The sequence below is a fragment of the Cherax quadricarinatus genome, chromosome 10 (genome assembly GCF_038502225.1).
Source record: "Cherax quadricarinatus isolate ZL_2023a chromosome 10, ASM3850222v1, whole genome shotgun sequence".
Classification (NCBI taxonomy): Eukaryota; Metazoa; Arthropoda; class Malacostraca; order Decapoda; family Parastacidae; genus Cherax; species Cherax quadricarinatus.
Window position 1 is genome coordinate 3,935,173 of NC_091301.1, and position 13,284 is coordinate 3,948,456.

Here is a 13,284-nt window from a genome sequence, read left to right on the forward strand (position 1 = left end):
AATGTAGGATTGCGGATGAGCAAGGAGGTTTTAGAGTGGGTAGGGGATGTGTAGATCAGGTGTTTACATTGAAGCATATATGTGAACAGTATTTAGATAAAGATAGGGAAGTTTTTATTGCATTTATGGATTTAGAAAAGGCATATGATAGAGTGGATAGAGGAGCAATGTGGCAGATGTTGCAAGTATATGGAATAGGTGGTAAGTTATTAAATGCTGTAAAGAGTTTTTATGAGGATAGTGAGGCTCAGGTTAGGGTGTGTAGAAGAGAGGGAGACTACTTCCCGGTAAAAGTAGGTCTTAGACAGGGATGTGTAATGTCACCATGGTTGTTTAATATATTTATAGATGGGGTTGTAAAGGAAGTAAATGCTAGGGTGTTTGGGAGAGGGGTGGGATTAAATTATGGGGAATCAAATTCAAAATGGGAATTGACACAGTTACTTTTTGCTGATGATACTGTGCTTATGGGAGATTCTAAAGAAAAATTGCAAAGGTTAGTGGATGAGTTTGGGAATGTGTGTAAAGGTAGAAAGTTGAAAGTGAACATAGAAAAGAGTAAGGTGATGAGGGTGTCAAATGATTTAGATAAAGAAAAATTGGATATCAAATTGGGGAGGAGGAGTATGGAAGAAGTGAATGTTTTCAGATACTTGGGAGTTGACGTGTCGGCGGATGGATTTATGAAGGATGAGGTTAATCATAGAATTGATGAGGGAAAAAAGGTGAGTGGTGCGTTGAGGTATATGTGGAGTCAAAAAACGTTATCTATGGAGGCAAAGAAGGGAATGTATGAAAGTATAGTAGTACCAACACTCTTATATGGGTGTGAAGCTTGGGTGGTAAATGCAGCAGCGAGGAGACGGTTGGAGGCAGCGGAGATGTCCTGTTTAAGGGCAATGTGTGGTGTAAATATTATGCAGAAAATTCGGAGTGTGGAAATTAGGAGAAGGTGTGGAGTTAATAAAAGTATTAGTCAGAGGGCAGAAGAGGGGTTGTTGAGGTGGTTTGGTCATTTAGAGAGAATGGATCACAGTAGAATGACATGGAAAGCATATAAATCTATAGGGGAAGGAAGGCGGGGTAGGGGTCGTCCTCGAAAGGGTTGGAGAGAGGGGGTAAAGGAGGTTTTGTGGGTAAGGGGCTTGGACTTCCAGCAAGCGTGCGTGAGCGTGTTAGATAGGAGTGAATGGAGACGAATGGTACTTGGGACCTGACGATCTGTTGGAGTGTGAGCAGGGTAATATTTAGTGAAGGGATTCAGGGAAACCGGTTATTTTCATATAGTCGGACTTGAGTCCTGGAAATGGGAAGTACAATGCCTGCACTTTAAAGGAGGGGTTTGGGATATTGGCAGTTTGGAGGGATATGTTGTGTATCTTTATATGTTTATGCTTCTAGACTGTTGTATTCTGAGCACCTCTGCAAAAACAGTGATAATGTGCGAGTGTGGTGAAAGTGTTGAATGATGATGAAAGTATTTTCTTTTTGGGGATTTTCTTTCTTTTTTGGGTCACCCTGCCTCGGTGGGAGACGGCCGACTTTTTTAAAAAAAAAAAAAAAAAAAAAAAAAAAAAAATTAAAGCACCACTTGGGATCTCTGGGATGGAATGTATTTGTACGTATTTATGTGTAGTAAAAGGCTAATTACTTGGAGTGACAAATGATGCTGAGGAGTGGCTACATAGGGAAGAAGTAGGGTAACGTGAAATAATTCTTGGATAATTTGGTAGGTGGCATTTCTGAAGTCGTGAATAATTATGCATGCTAACACACATTGAAGTCATGAAAATTTGTGCATACTAGTATGTATCAGAGCCATAAAAAATTGTGCGTAATGGTACATACTGAAGCCACAAAAAATTGTGCCTACTAGTATGTCCGAGACATTCATTACTTGCAGAGTAGTACATTGGGCATAGTTAAAATGTTAAAACTAGAGCTCAACTGCTGATGTACTTTAAATGATCCAAAAGAAACTGGAAATTTGCAAGAATTTACTTAATCAAAACTAAAAATCAATTACGTATTTTCAAGAAGAAAATATGCATAGGTAAGGGACACTATATATAACAAATCTAAAATGTCATATTATGCTCAGCATTTGATGCAAGATTTAATCTTAACATTTGTTTTGATACTTAAATGTAGAAGACAAAATTAATTTAATCTAATACTGTGTTTGTTTTAATATTTACATATATTCAAAGATATATAAAGACAAAATAACCTGAATAAGTGAGCAATACAAATTCTTGATACAAGAGGAATAAAATATATAAGGTAAGTAAATAATTATGATGCAGCTTAAATTTTAATATTGGAGACCATTTTTAATAAACATTTTGTATGAATTTTTCACAAAGGTGCCAAGAAGAAATTATGTAGTGGAATTTTAATATTTCTTACATTTTTTTTTTTTATATGTAAGAAAGTGAAGAGTGACTCGTCTATAATAGAACCACTGCGCTTTGTAGACTTTTGAAACCTTACTGTAATGCATTTTTTATCATTTTTTTTAGTAATATTAAAATATTGAATATCTTTGCATAGTTTATTTATATATCTGTGATGCCTTGTTTAATCTGGAAACTTTCATGAAAGGGTAGCCTTGTTTAGAATGTTATCCAGGTATTTTGGTTGTCACAGGTGCTTGAAAGCTTGTAGGAGTACTTGGAATATGTCAAGAGTTTTTCACATGAAACAAAAATCGGAATGGCAAACAGTGGGATAATTAAACTATATTCACTGAAACAGCAATGTAAAAGTTGAAATTTATAGTATAGTGAATGTATAATTGCTTGTATTTACAGGAGTAGAGCTATGCTTGTTTTGCCTTGACCTGGTGGTCATTTAATCTTCAGCAGCTGATCCTACAGATTAAACATGACACTTCCTGTATGCAAATACCTATTTAGATTTGAGATTCTCTGCTTATATTTCCTGACTTTAGTGATCAAGAGTGGGGATAAAGTATGGTGTCTTGATCATTTGCTGTATTCGTCAGTTTTTGGCCTGTGTTAGTATGATAACTGGCAAATGCTTTGAGCTCTTACATTCAAATTTTTAACTTCTACTTCAGACATTACTAAAAGAATCTTTCACATTTCTGTGAGATTCATTACTGTTGCATTTCATGTAATAAATTACTAAGAACTAGTCTGAATACACACAAGTTACATAGTCACCCAGCTGTGTTATTCCTGTCCACTGCTTTTTTTTTTTTTTAATATTAATTTAAAATTTAAAATCTTTGTATTTCCTCCTGGTTTTGTGGGTGAGGGGCTTGGACCTCCAGCAAGTGTGTGTGAGCGTGTTAGGAGTAAATGGAGACGAATGGTTTTTGGGACTTGACAAGCTGTTGGAGTGTAAGCAGGGGGGTAATATTTAGTGAAGGGATTCAGGGAAACCGGTTATTATAGATTTAGCTGGACTTGAGTCCTGGAAATGGGAAGTACAATGCCTGCACTTTAAAGGAGGGGTCTGCGATATTGGCAGTTTGGAGGGACTTCTAAACTGTCATATCTGAGTGCCTCTGCAAAGACAGTGATTATGTGCTAGTGAAGTGAAAGTGTTGAATGATGATGAAAGTATTTTCTTTTTGGGTCACCCTGCCTCGGTGGGAGACGGCTGACTTGTTGAAAAAAAAAAAAAATTGAAAGTTTTGTTTTCTGGGCAACTGTTTTTGAAACTTGACACTGGAAAAAAAAATTCTCTGAAATACACTTATTCTTTCTTCTTTCAACACACTGGCCGTATCCCACCGAGGTGGGGTGGCCCAAAAGGAAAAACAAAAGTTTCTCCTTTTACATTTAGTAATATATACAGGAGAAGGGGTTACTAGCCCCTTGCTCCTGGAAATACACTTATTGCAAGAAAAAAAATTTTGATTTGTGTAGCACCTCTTGATTGTTGTCTACCTGATTTTTTTTCTTAAGGCCTTTTGTTGTGCATCTTTCAGTTATCCCATTTGTAATATGCATTGTGAGTCAGTCTTGGATTTCCACGTATTCTCTTGTTTATCATTGCAAACAGTAGGAAAATGTTAAAACTCTTTCCACCATACTCAAACCACCATCTGGTATAATTTGAACAATATTTCTGGTACTTTAAAAGTTAACATATTTGAATGTCTGGTGAATATTCTAACTGAGGCTTTAAGTCTAAGGAAATGAACTAACAGAGGATGTAAGGTGTCAAGGATACAGAATAGACAGATACCTTTATATTTTCTATGTATATTTGACTACCATATGTAACAAGTGGTAAATTAATATTATGCATAACAGAGTTGTATTCTTTTAGTGCGAGTTACTCCTGCGTGATGAACCTGTGGTTACAGATGACCAAGGACTCAAGCGAGATTCTCCTATCATCTCTGCCATCCTTGCTTCTCCTGTTATACAACTTGCTTTACCAAAGCCAAAGACTCTGTTAGGTTAGTAAAATTACATTTTAAATAGGATGTTATTTTGAAATATATTAATACCATTTTCTTTGGTGTTTCCTAAGTTTTCATTGTTGCTCTCCTTTAGACCTTTTCAGGGGAGGTGCCTTAATGCTTGTGAAGGGGCTCTTGAACCAAGAAAATGGAACTGATTTCTCCTATTTTCTAGGCACTGTATGACCCCCTACAGGTTTAGGACTCCCCCTAATCATATTTGCATTGTGTAGTCAATTAGAAAATTAGAGTAATGGCAGAACTTAGAACCCTGTAATACATAATATAAGTTTTAGTAAATGTTTTCCATCCAATGTTTATATTTAACCTACATTAGGTCGCTAGTAGGTTGGTAGACAGCAACCGCCCAGGGAGCTGCCAAGTGAGTGTAAAATGGAATCCTGTAATTGTTTTACATGATGGTAGGATTGCTGGTGTCTTTTTTCTGTCTCTTAAACATGCAAGATTTCAGGTATGTCTTGCTTCTTTTACTTACACTTAGGTCACACTACACATACATGTACAAGCATATATATACACACCCCTCTGAGTTTTCTTCTATTTTCTTTCTAGTTCTTGTTCTTGTTTATTTCCTCTTATCTCCATGGGGAAGTGGAACAGAATTCCTCCTCCATAAGCCATGTGTGTTGTAAGAGGCGACTATAATGCCGGGAGCAAGGGCCTAGTAACCCATTCTCCTGTATAAATTACTAAATTTAAAAAGAGAAACTTTTGTTTTTCTTTTTGGGCCATCCTGCCTTGGTGGGATACGGCCGGTTTGTTGAAAAAAAAAAAAGTTTATATTTAACGTACTATATTGTTGTGTGACAGACAGAATGCATTAGTCTCCTAGTACAAAATATTTCATATCATAATGTGAATAATCAGTGGTGGGCACAGTTCCTATAATCCACTAACCACTGATTAGCGGAACCAACTTTATGCTTAGCGGATTAGTGTTTCTCTGCAAACTTCGGAAACCGTTAGCAGACCAATTAGCTTCTTATATGGGTGTGAAGCATGGGTGATGAATGTTGCAGCAAGGAGAAGGCTGGAGGCAGTGGAGATGTCATGTCTGAGGGCAATGTGTGGTGTGAATATAATGCAAAGAATTCGTAGTTTGGAAGTTAGGAGGAGGTGCGGGATTACCAAAACTGTTGTCCAGAGGGCTGAGGAAGGGTTGTTGAGGTGGTCCGGACATGTAGAGAGAATGGAGCGAAACAGAATGACTTCAAGAGTGTATCAGTCTGTAGTGGAAGGAAGGCGGGGTAGGGGTCGGCCTAGGAAAGGTTGGAGAGAGGGGGTAAAGGAGGTTTTGTGTGCGAGGGGCTTGGACTTTCAGCAGGCATGCGTGAGCGTGTTTGATAGGAGTGAATGGAGACAAATAGTTTTTAATACTTGACTTGCTGTTGGAGTGTGAGCAAAGTAACATTTATGAAGGGATTCAGGGAAACCGGCAGGCCGGACTTGAGTCCTGGAGATGGGAAGTACAGTGCCTGCACTCTGAAGGAGGGGTGTTAATGTTGCAGTTTAAAAACTGTAGTGTAAAGCACCCTTCTGGCAAGACAGTGATGGAGTGAATGATGGTGAAAGTTTTTCTTTTCGGGCCACCCTGCCTTGGTGGGAATCGGCCAGTGTGATAATAAAAAAAAAAAATAAAATAAAGTTCCGCTAACTTTGAGTCAGCTAAGAAAAATTCATACATTGTTGGTAGTCAGAAAGCAATGCTTTTTCAATGGCACACATGTCTGTTCCTGTATTTTGTGGGCATTTCTCCATCGGTCAGGTATACTATTGGCTGACTGCGTGTAGATGTGACTTGTCAAGGCGGCAGCAGCATTGTTATGGTCTTACATTGTCGGCGATCACCTGGGTGCAATGTCACTTATCGTTACGAACAGGGGAGACATATCTGTTCCGCCTGAGGGTGTTGATGAGGAGTCTGCAGTGGCTGTGGTTGAAGCAGAGGCCGCTCAGGCTGAAGGCCAGGAGTCGCAGAATCTGTGGCTCCACCTGGATGACTATTTTGTCCTCAAGTCAAGGGATATGAATGCCAATATTTTGTACTTCCTGTGCATCATGTGCCAGCCCAAAGAGACCATCATCAAGGGAAAGGCGGCGAGCCTCTACAACTTGAAGCCGCGTGTTAACAGAAAACATCCAGCAGATGCCATTAAGTTTGAGGAGAGAATCAAGGCCAGATCTTCCTGTGAAAAACATGGGCAATTTTCTTGTGGCAGTGCCACTAGCAGGAGCAGCAGCCAGTCATCACAACTGCCTGCAAAGAGAGCATGCCAGACCACCATGGGCGAAGCATTTGTTGCTGCTGGCACTAGCGTCTGTCAGTCTGTGGTGGACAGAAAGATTGTGGACCTATTCGTCTGCAACATGCTACCACTGCATGTAATGAAATCTCCCACCTTTGTCAGCCTGATCAAGACGCTGAATCTCAGCAAGACGGTGGTTCCCGCTGCACCCTGGGCAGGAGGATTTTGGTCAGTCATAAACAGCTAGAGAAGTATCTTATAAGGTATTTATGAGTTATAAGCATTCATTAAACTACTACTATAGCTTTTTTGATATTATCTTAATTTTTGTGGGTGTTGCAAGTTATGACAGTTTAGAAGTACAGTACCTTTCCCAGTGTTGTAAAGTAACAAAGTAAAACTACCTGAGTACTGTTCTTGAGTAACTTTTCTTGGTGTTTACTTTTCAAAAATTACTGATGATATAATGAGTAATGTATCTTTATCAGATTGTAGTGGAGTAAAAGTAATAACAGACTTCAATACTCAAGTAAAAGTAATGAGCACTTTCAGTACTTTTTAAAAAGTAAATACTGAAAAAAGTTCAGTACTTAAGTGCTTTTACTTCGTTACTTTACAACACTGGTACTTATACTCAAGTATAAGTCTTAAAAATGAAAGACCAAAAAACTAAACCAAATTTGAATTCATGTGAAAAAATTAGCGGTTAGTGTTAGCTTCTGCTAATTTTTTTGGCTGTTTAGCGGTTTAGCGTTAGCAGTGCTAATTTTTTAGTTAGTGGATTAGGAGTTAGCGAAGCTAACTGCTAATGCCGACCATTGTGAATAATATCTTTTAGCAAATAATAATTGTAATGTCACCATGGTTGTTTACATGTTTGTAGATGGGGTTATAAAAGAAGTAAATGCTAGGGTTTTGGAGAGAGGGGTGGGATTAAATTATGGGGAATCAAATACGAAATGGGAGTTGACACAGTTACTTTTTGCTGATGATACTGTGCTTTTGGGAGATTCTAAAGAAAAGTTGCAAAGGTTAGTGGATGAGTTTGGGAGTGTGTGTGTAAAGGAAGAAAGTTTAAAGTGAACATAGATGAGAGTAAAGTGATGAGGGCATCAAACGATCAAATGATTTAGATGAAGAAAAACGGATATCACATTGGAGGCAGGGAGTATGGGAGAAGTGAATGTGATCAGATATTTGGGAGTTGACTTGTCAGCAGATGAGTTAATGAAGGACAAAGATAACCGTAGAATTGATGAAGAAAAAGGGTGAGTGGTGCTTTGAGGTTTCTGTGGAGATGAAAAACATTTCCACGGAGGCAAAGAAGGGAATGTACGTGAGTATAGCGGTACCAACAGTCTTATATGGGTGTGAAGCATGGGTAATAATAATAATTCTGCAGCAAGGAGGAGGCTGGAGGCAGTAGAGATGTCATGTCTTAGGGCAATGTTTGGCATAAATATTATGCAGAAAATTTGTAATGTGGAAATTAGGAGGAGGTGCGGAGTTACTAAAAGTATTAGTAAGAGGGCTGAAGAGGGGCTGTTGAGGTGGTTTGGTCATTTAGAGAGGAGGGAATAAAGTAGAATGACTTGGAGTGTGTATAAAGCTGTAGGGGAAGGAAGGCAGGATAGGGGTCATCCTAGGAAAGGTTGGAGGGAGGGGGTAAAGGAGATTTTGTGGGCGAGGGGCTTGAACTTCCATCAAGCATGTGTGAGCATCTTAAGAACATAAGAAAGAAGGTACACTACAGCAAGTCTACTGCCCCATGCAAGGCAGGTCCATGTCACCTCCCTGGCTTAGACCAATGACCCACCTAGTCAGGTCACATTCACTTAAGGAAGGGGCAAGGCATCAGACATACTAGCACAAGCTTGTCAGGTCCAGGTCACACCCACCCACACCCACTCATGTATTTATCTAACCTATTTTTAAAACTACACATTTTAGCTTCTATGATGGTACTTGGGAGTTTGTTCCACTCATCCACAACTCTGTTACTGAACCAGTGCTTTCCTATATCCTTCCTGAATCTGAATTTTTCCAACTTGAAACCATTGCTGTGAGTCCTGTCTTGGCTAGATATTTTTAGCATGCTATTTGCATCCCCTTCATTAATTCCTGTTTTCCATTTATACACCTCAGTCATTTTTTTTTTTTCAACAAGTCGGCCGTCTCCCACCGAGGCAGGGTGACCCAAAAAAGAAAGAAAATCCCCAAAAAGAAAATACTTTCATCATCATTCAACACTTTCACCACACTCGCACATTATCACTGTTTTTGCAGAGGTGCTCAGAATACAACAGTCTAGAAGCATACACATATAAAGATACACAACATATCCCTCCAAACTGCCATATCAGTCATATCCTCCCTAATTCTACATCTTTCTAGAGAGTGCAGATTCATGATACATGTGATCAACTTTGTCATTCTCCTTTGTACATTTTCCAGTACATTTATATCCATTCTGTAATATAGTGACCAGAACTGTGCAGCATAATCTAAATGAGGCCTAACCAAAGATATATAGAGTGAATGGAAACTAATGGTTTTTGGGATCCAATGAGTGAGCAGAGTAATATTTTGTGAAGGGATTCAGGGAAATTGGTTAGCTGGACTTGAGTCCTGGAAGTGGGAGGTACACTGCCTGCACTTTAAAGGAGGGGTTTGGGATATTGGCTGTTTGGAGTGACATCTAAACTGTTGTATCTGAGCACTTCACTATGTATGAATGATGGTGAAAGTGTTGAATAATGAAAGTTTTTTTTTCTTTCTTTTTGGGTCACCCTTCCTCTGTGGGAAACGGCCGACGTGTTAAAAAAAAAAACTTGCATAAAATTTCATCTTTTGCATCTGGCATTCCATGCCACTCAAACCCAAAGAAGTTCAATTTTATCCATCACTTTCTTCTGTCCAGTACATTCTTCACATAATTTTTTTAATTGTAATGTTGTGCATGATTCCTTAATGAATAATGGTGTTTTAAATAAATAGTGTATACAGCCTGTGCATTCTTGCGGTTTGGCTGCTTGGTGTTGCGACAGTCACTATTTGGTTGTCACTCCACTCGCTGCAATGCTTGTATCCACTGCCAGTGCTATTCATATCAGGTTTTTCTTGTTGCACACCTTGGATACCGTGTTAATTTGATCAAAAAATATTCCTTCATGGTGTAATAACACACAAAATGTGTGCCAAAAGAATACATAACTGGAAAAGTGGGATGGAGCTTTAACTTTCTGACCAATAAAACAAAGAGCTGTGGCAAACAGAGTTAAGTCGGAGGCTGACATATTGTCAGCCTCAACACTTTCACCACACTTACAAATTATCACTGTTTTTGCAGAGGTGCTCAGAATACAACAGTTTAGAAGCATATACATATAAAGATACACAACATATCCCTCCAAACTGCCAATATCCCAAACCCTTCCCTTAAAGTGCAGGCATTGTACTTCCCATTTCCAGGACTCAAGTCTGACTATATGAAAATAACATATAGATGTAAAACCATAGCACCATGTCTTCTTTTGCAGATGACAGTAGAATCTGAACAAGTGTCATCCATTGAGGTCATGGTAAATCTCCAAGCAGACATAAATAAAGTTTTCCAGTAGGCCCTGGAAAATTACATGATGTTCAATAAGGACAAATTTCATTTACTCTGTTATAGAAAACTTGAGGAAATAATAGTTAGAATGGAGTATACAACAAATTCTGCCACACAATAGAGCAAAAATCTAATGTAGAGGACTTGGGAGTGATAATGTCGGAGGCTCTCACCTTCAAGGATAACAACAGTGTCATTATCACATCTGCAAGGAATATGATAGGATGGGTAATGAGAACCTTCCGAACAAGGGATGCCATGCCAATGATGATCTTTAAGTCACTTCTCTCTAGGCTGGACTACTACTGTACACTAACAGCCCCATTCAAGGCAGATAAAACTGTAGATCTAGAGAGTGTACAGAGAACTTTCACTACATATATTAACCCAGTCAAGCACACCATAATTATTGGGAATGCTTGAAGTCCCTTGACCTGTATTCCCTGGAACCCATTCAAGAATTATACATCATAAACTACACCTGAAAAATCCGAGAGGGACTGGTCCCAAATCTGCATGAAGGAATTACTCCCTACAAAAGCAAAAGACTTGGTAAACAGTGCAACATATTGCCAATGAAAAGCAGGGGTGCCTTGAATACACTAAATGAAAATACAAGAAGTGTCTGGAGCCCAAGACTGTTCAGCATCTTCCCATCGTACATAAAGGGGATTACCTATAGACCTCTGACTGTCTTGGAGAGGGAACTGAACAGATACCTAAAGTCAGTGCCCTATCAGCTAGGCTATGGTTTGTATGTTGGATTGCATGCAGCCAGCAGTAATATCCTGATTGATCAAGCCCTAATCCAGTGGTAGGCCTGGTTGAGGACTGAGCCGTGGGGGCGTTGACCCCCAGAACCTCCTCCAGGTAGTTGTTGGTCATATATTATAGTAGTTACAAAGTTTATTAAGAGGCCAGAACGTTGTGTAGCTTTAAAAATAGGTTGGATAAATACATGAGTAGATGTGGGTGGGTGTGAGTTAGACCTGATAGCTTGTGCTACCAGGTCGGTTGCCGTGTTCCTCCCTTAAGTCAATGTGACCTGACCTGACTAGGTTGGGTGCATTGGCTTAAGCCGGTAGGAGACTTGGACCTGCCTCGCATGGGCCAGTAGGCCTTCTGCAGTGTTCCATCGTTCTTATGTTCTTATATTAGATAATAATAATGCTCGTTTCCAAATTTGCACAAACTTTCTATCAGCTGTATACAAGTACAGGAGTTAACTGTGTTCAATATTCATGACATTAACTCTCAAAAAATGCTAGTTTACCTGTGATAACCACTTTATAGTAATTAGTTTATTATAATATTCTGTATATGCAAATATATAATCATTTGAGTACGTAAAATTAATTTATTTCCTTGTTTTCCAGCTCTGATGATGTTGTACGAAAGCCCAAATAATGCTAATATGTGGCTTAGTGATCCAGATACCCACCCGGTTGTGAGTCAAGTTCTTAGGATTTACCATGCAGAGAAACACAGTCTAAGCCAAAATAGATCTGCTTCCTCTGGTTCTACAGAGTCAGCAACATCCACATCTTCGTGGTCTTCTTCATCCTCTGAGAATAGCATTTGTCGTACTCCTGGTAGGCCTAGTCTACCAGGTAGAACTAATTCTTACTCGCCAGTAAATTCGCCTTTACTCTCAGTACGCACTGATGGTCAGTCTAACCGTCAGTTGTCAGTGGCTGCAAGCATATACTCACAAATCTCCATGCGAAATCTTGGCAGCGTTGGGCTGCCAAGTGATCAGCCATCGTCTTATACAAGCTGGCTCTCAAATAGTTCATCACCTCATTCTCTGCCTAGATCTTCACCCAGTTCTTCCCCAATTCCAACACCACGAGTAAATGCATCTCCGAACTCTTCGCCAATCCCATCACATCATATACGATTAAACACAGAGGAGCCAATGTCTCATTCTGGTTCTCCTGTCAGAGGGCCATTAGGAATTCGTGGTGCTACAGATATTCCAAATGGAGTTGCTCAAGGATTAACAGAAGGCCAGAGCCCTGTTTACAATATGTCCTTAGATCAATACAGTCATACCACATTACCAAGTACTGTTAGCATTGATGTAGAAATGGATGAACCTGGAATAGAGTCACAAGAAATGGAAACATAAATTTACTCTCATGAAATGTATTCTTAATTGTGAAGAATAATGTAAAAAATATATAATCATATCAGTTCCTGTATGAATAATTTTAATTTGGAAAAAAGTAGTGGGAGAAATCCTGTCCTTGAGAATATATATGGTGTCCAGATAAACATAAAATGACTAATAAAGTAAGAATAGATACATGTTGGGTTATTTTAACGCTATAGTGGAACCTTGGTTTTTTTATGCCCTAGTCTGTGTGTAAAACTATAGTTATTCTCTATAAAATGTATTTTTTGTTTATATTTCCCATACGAAATAATGTAAATCCAATTAGTCCATTCCAGACACCCAAAAATAGTAACAAAAAATATGTTTATAGAGAAGAACTATAGTTTAACATACAGACTAGGGCATACGAAAACTGAGGTTCCACTGTACTTGGAAAATTTTAACCAATGAAAATTTAAAAGTACAGTAGTAAAATATACAAATAAAAAACTAAATACAGTACTGTTAAGGCAGTATAAATAGATCTAATATCTAAACAACTGTCTTAATAAGGTGAGAAAAGCTGAACTGAGTGATGAAGGAATGTGATTTGCTTAATAATTTTCTGTAACCTGTTGTATTACATGAAAAAATGCTCTTCAGTTAGTTTGGAGGATTCAATAATTCAGGGTTACTATTTGAGATATGAAAGATAGTGGCTATCTCTCATATACTAGTACTGGTCTGTTTCTGCCACTTTTTAATCTCGTTTGAATATATATTGTGCGTAAATTACCTCATTGTGATTTTGCATTGGTTATGAACTATTTCATATACAGTAGGATCCCCATATCCACAGGTACGG

The 13,284-nt window shown here is 38.6% G+C and overlaps 1 protein-coding gene and 1 pseudogene across 1 annotated transcript in view; both read left to right on the top strand.

Annotated features, from left to right (window-relative positions):
* Kpc2 (Kip1 ubiquitination-promoting complex subunit 2) overlaps positions 1 to 12,629 on the top strand; it is a 48,720-nt gene extending 36,091 nt beyond the window's left edge. The window contains exons 7-8 of the mRNA XM_070083520.1: positions 4,306 to 4,438; positions 11,698 to 12,629. Coding sequence (XP_069939621.1) covers positions 4,306 to 4,438; positions 11,698 to 12,452 — 888 coding nt within the window. The 3' untranslated portion in view covers positions 12,453 to 12,629. The remainder of the gene's footprint in view (positions 1 to 4,305; positions 4,439 to 11,697) is intronic.
* LOC138852526 (uncharacterized) lies at positions 6,199 to 6,981 on the top strand (annotated as a pseudogene).
* Positions 12,630 to 13,284: the final 655 nt, after the last annotated feature.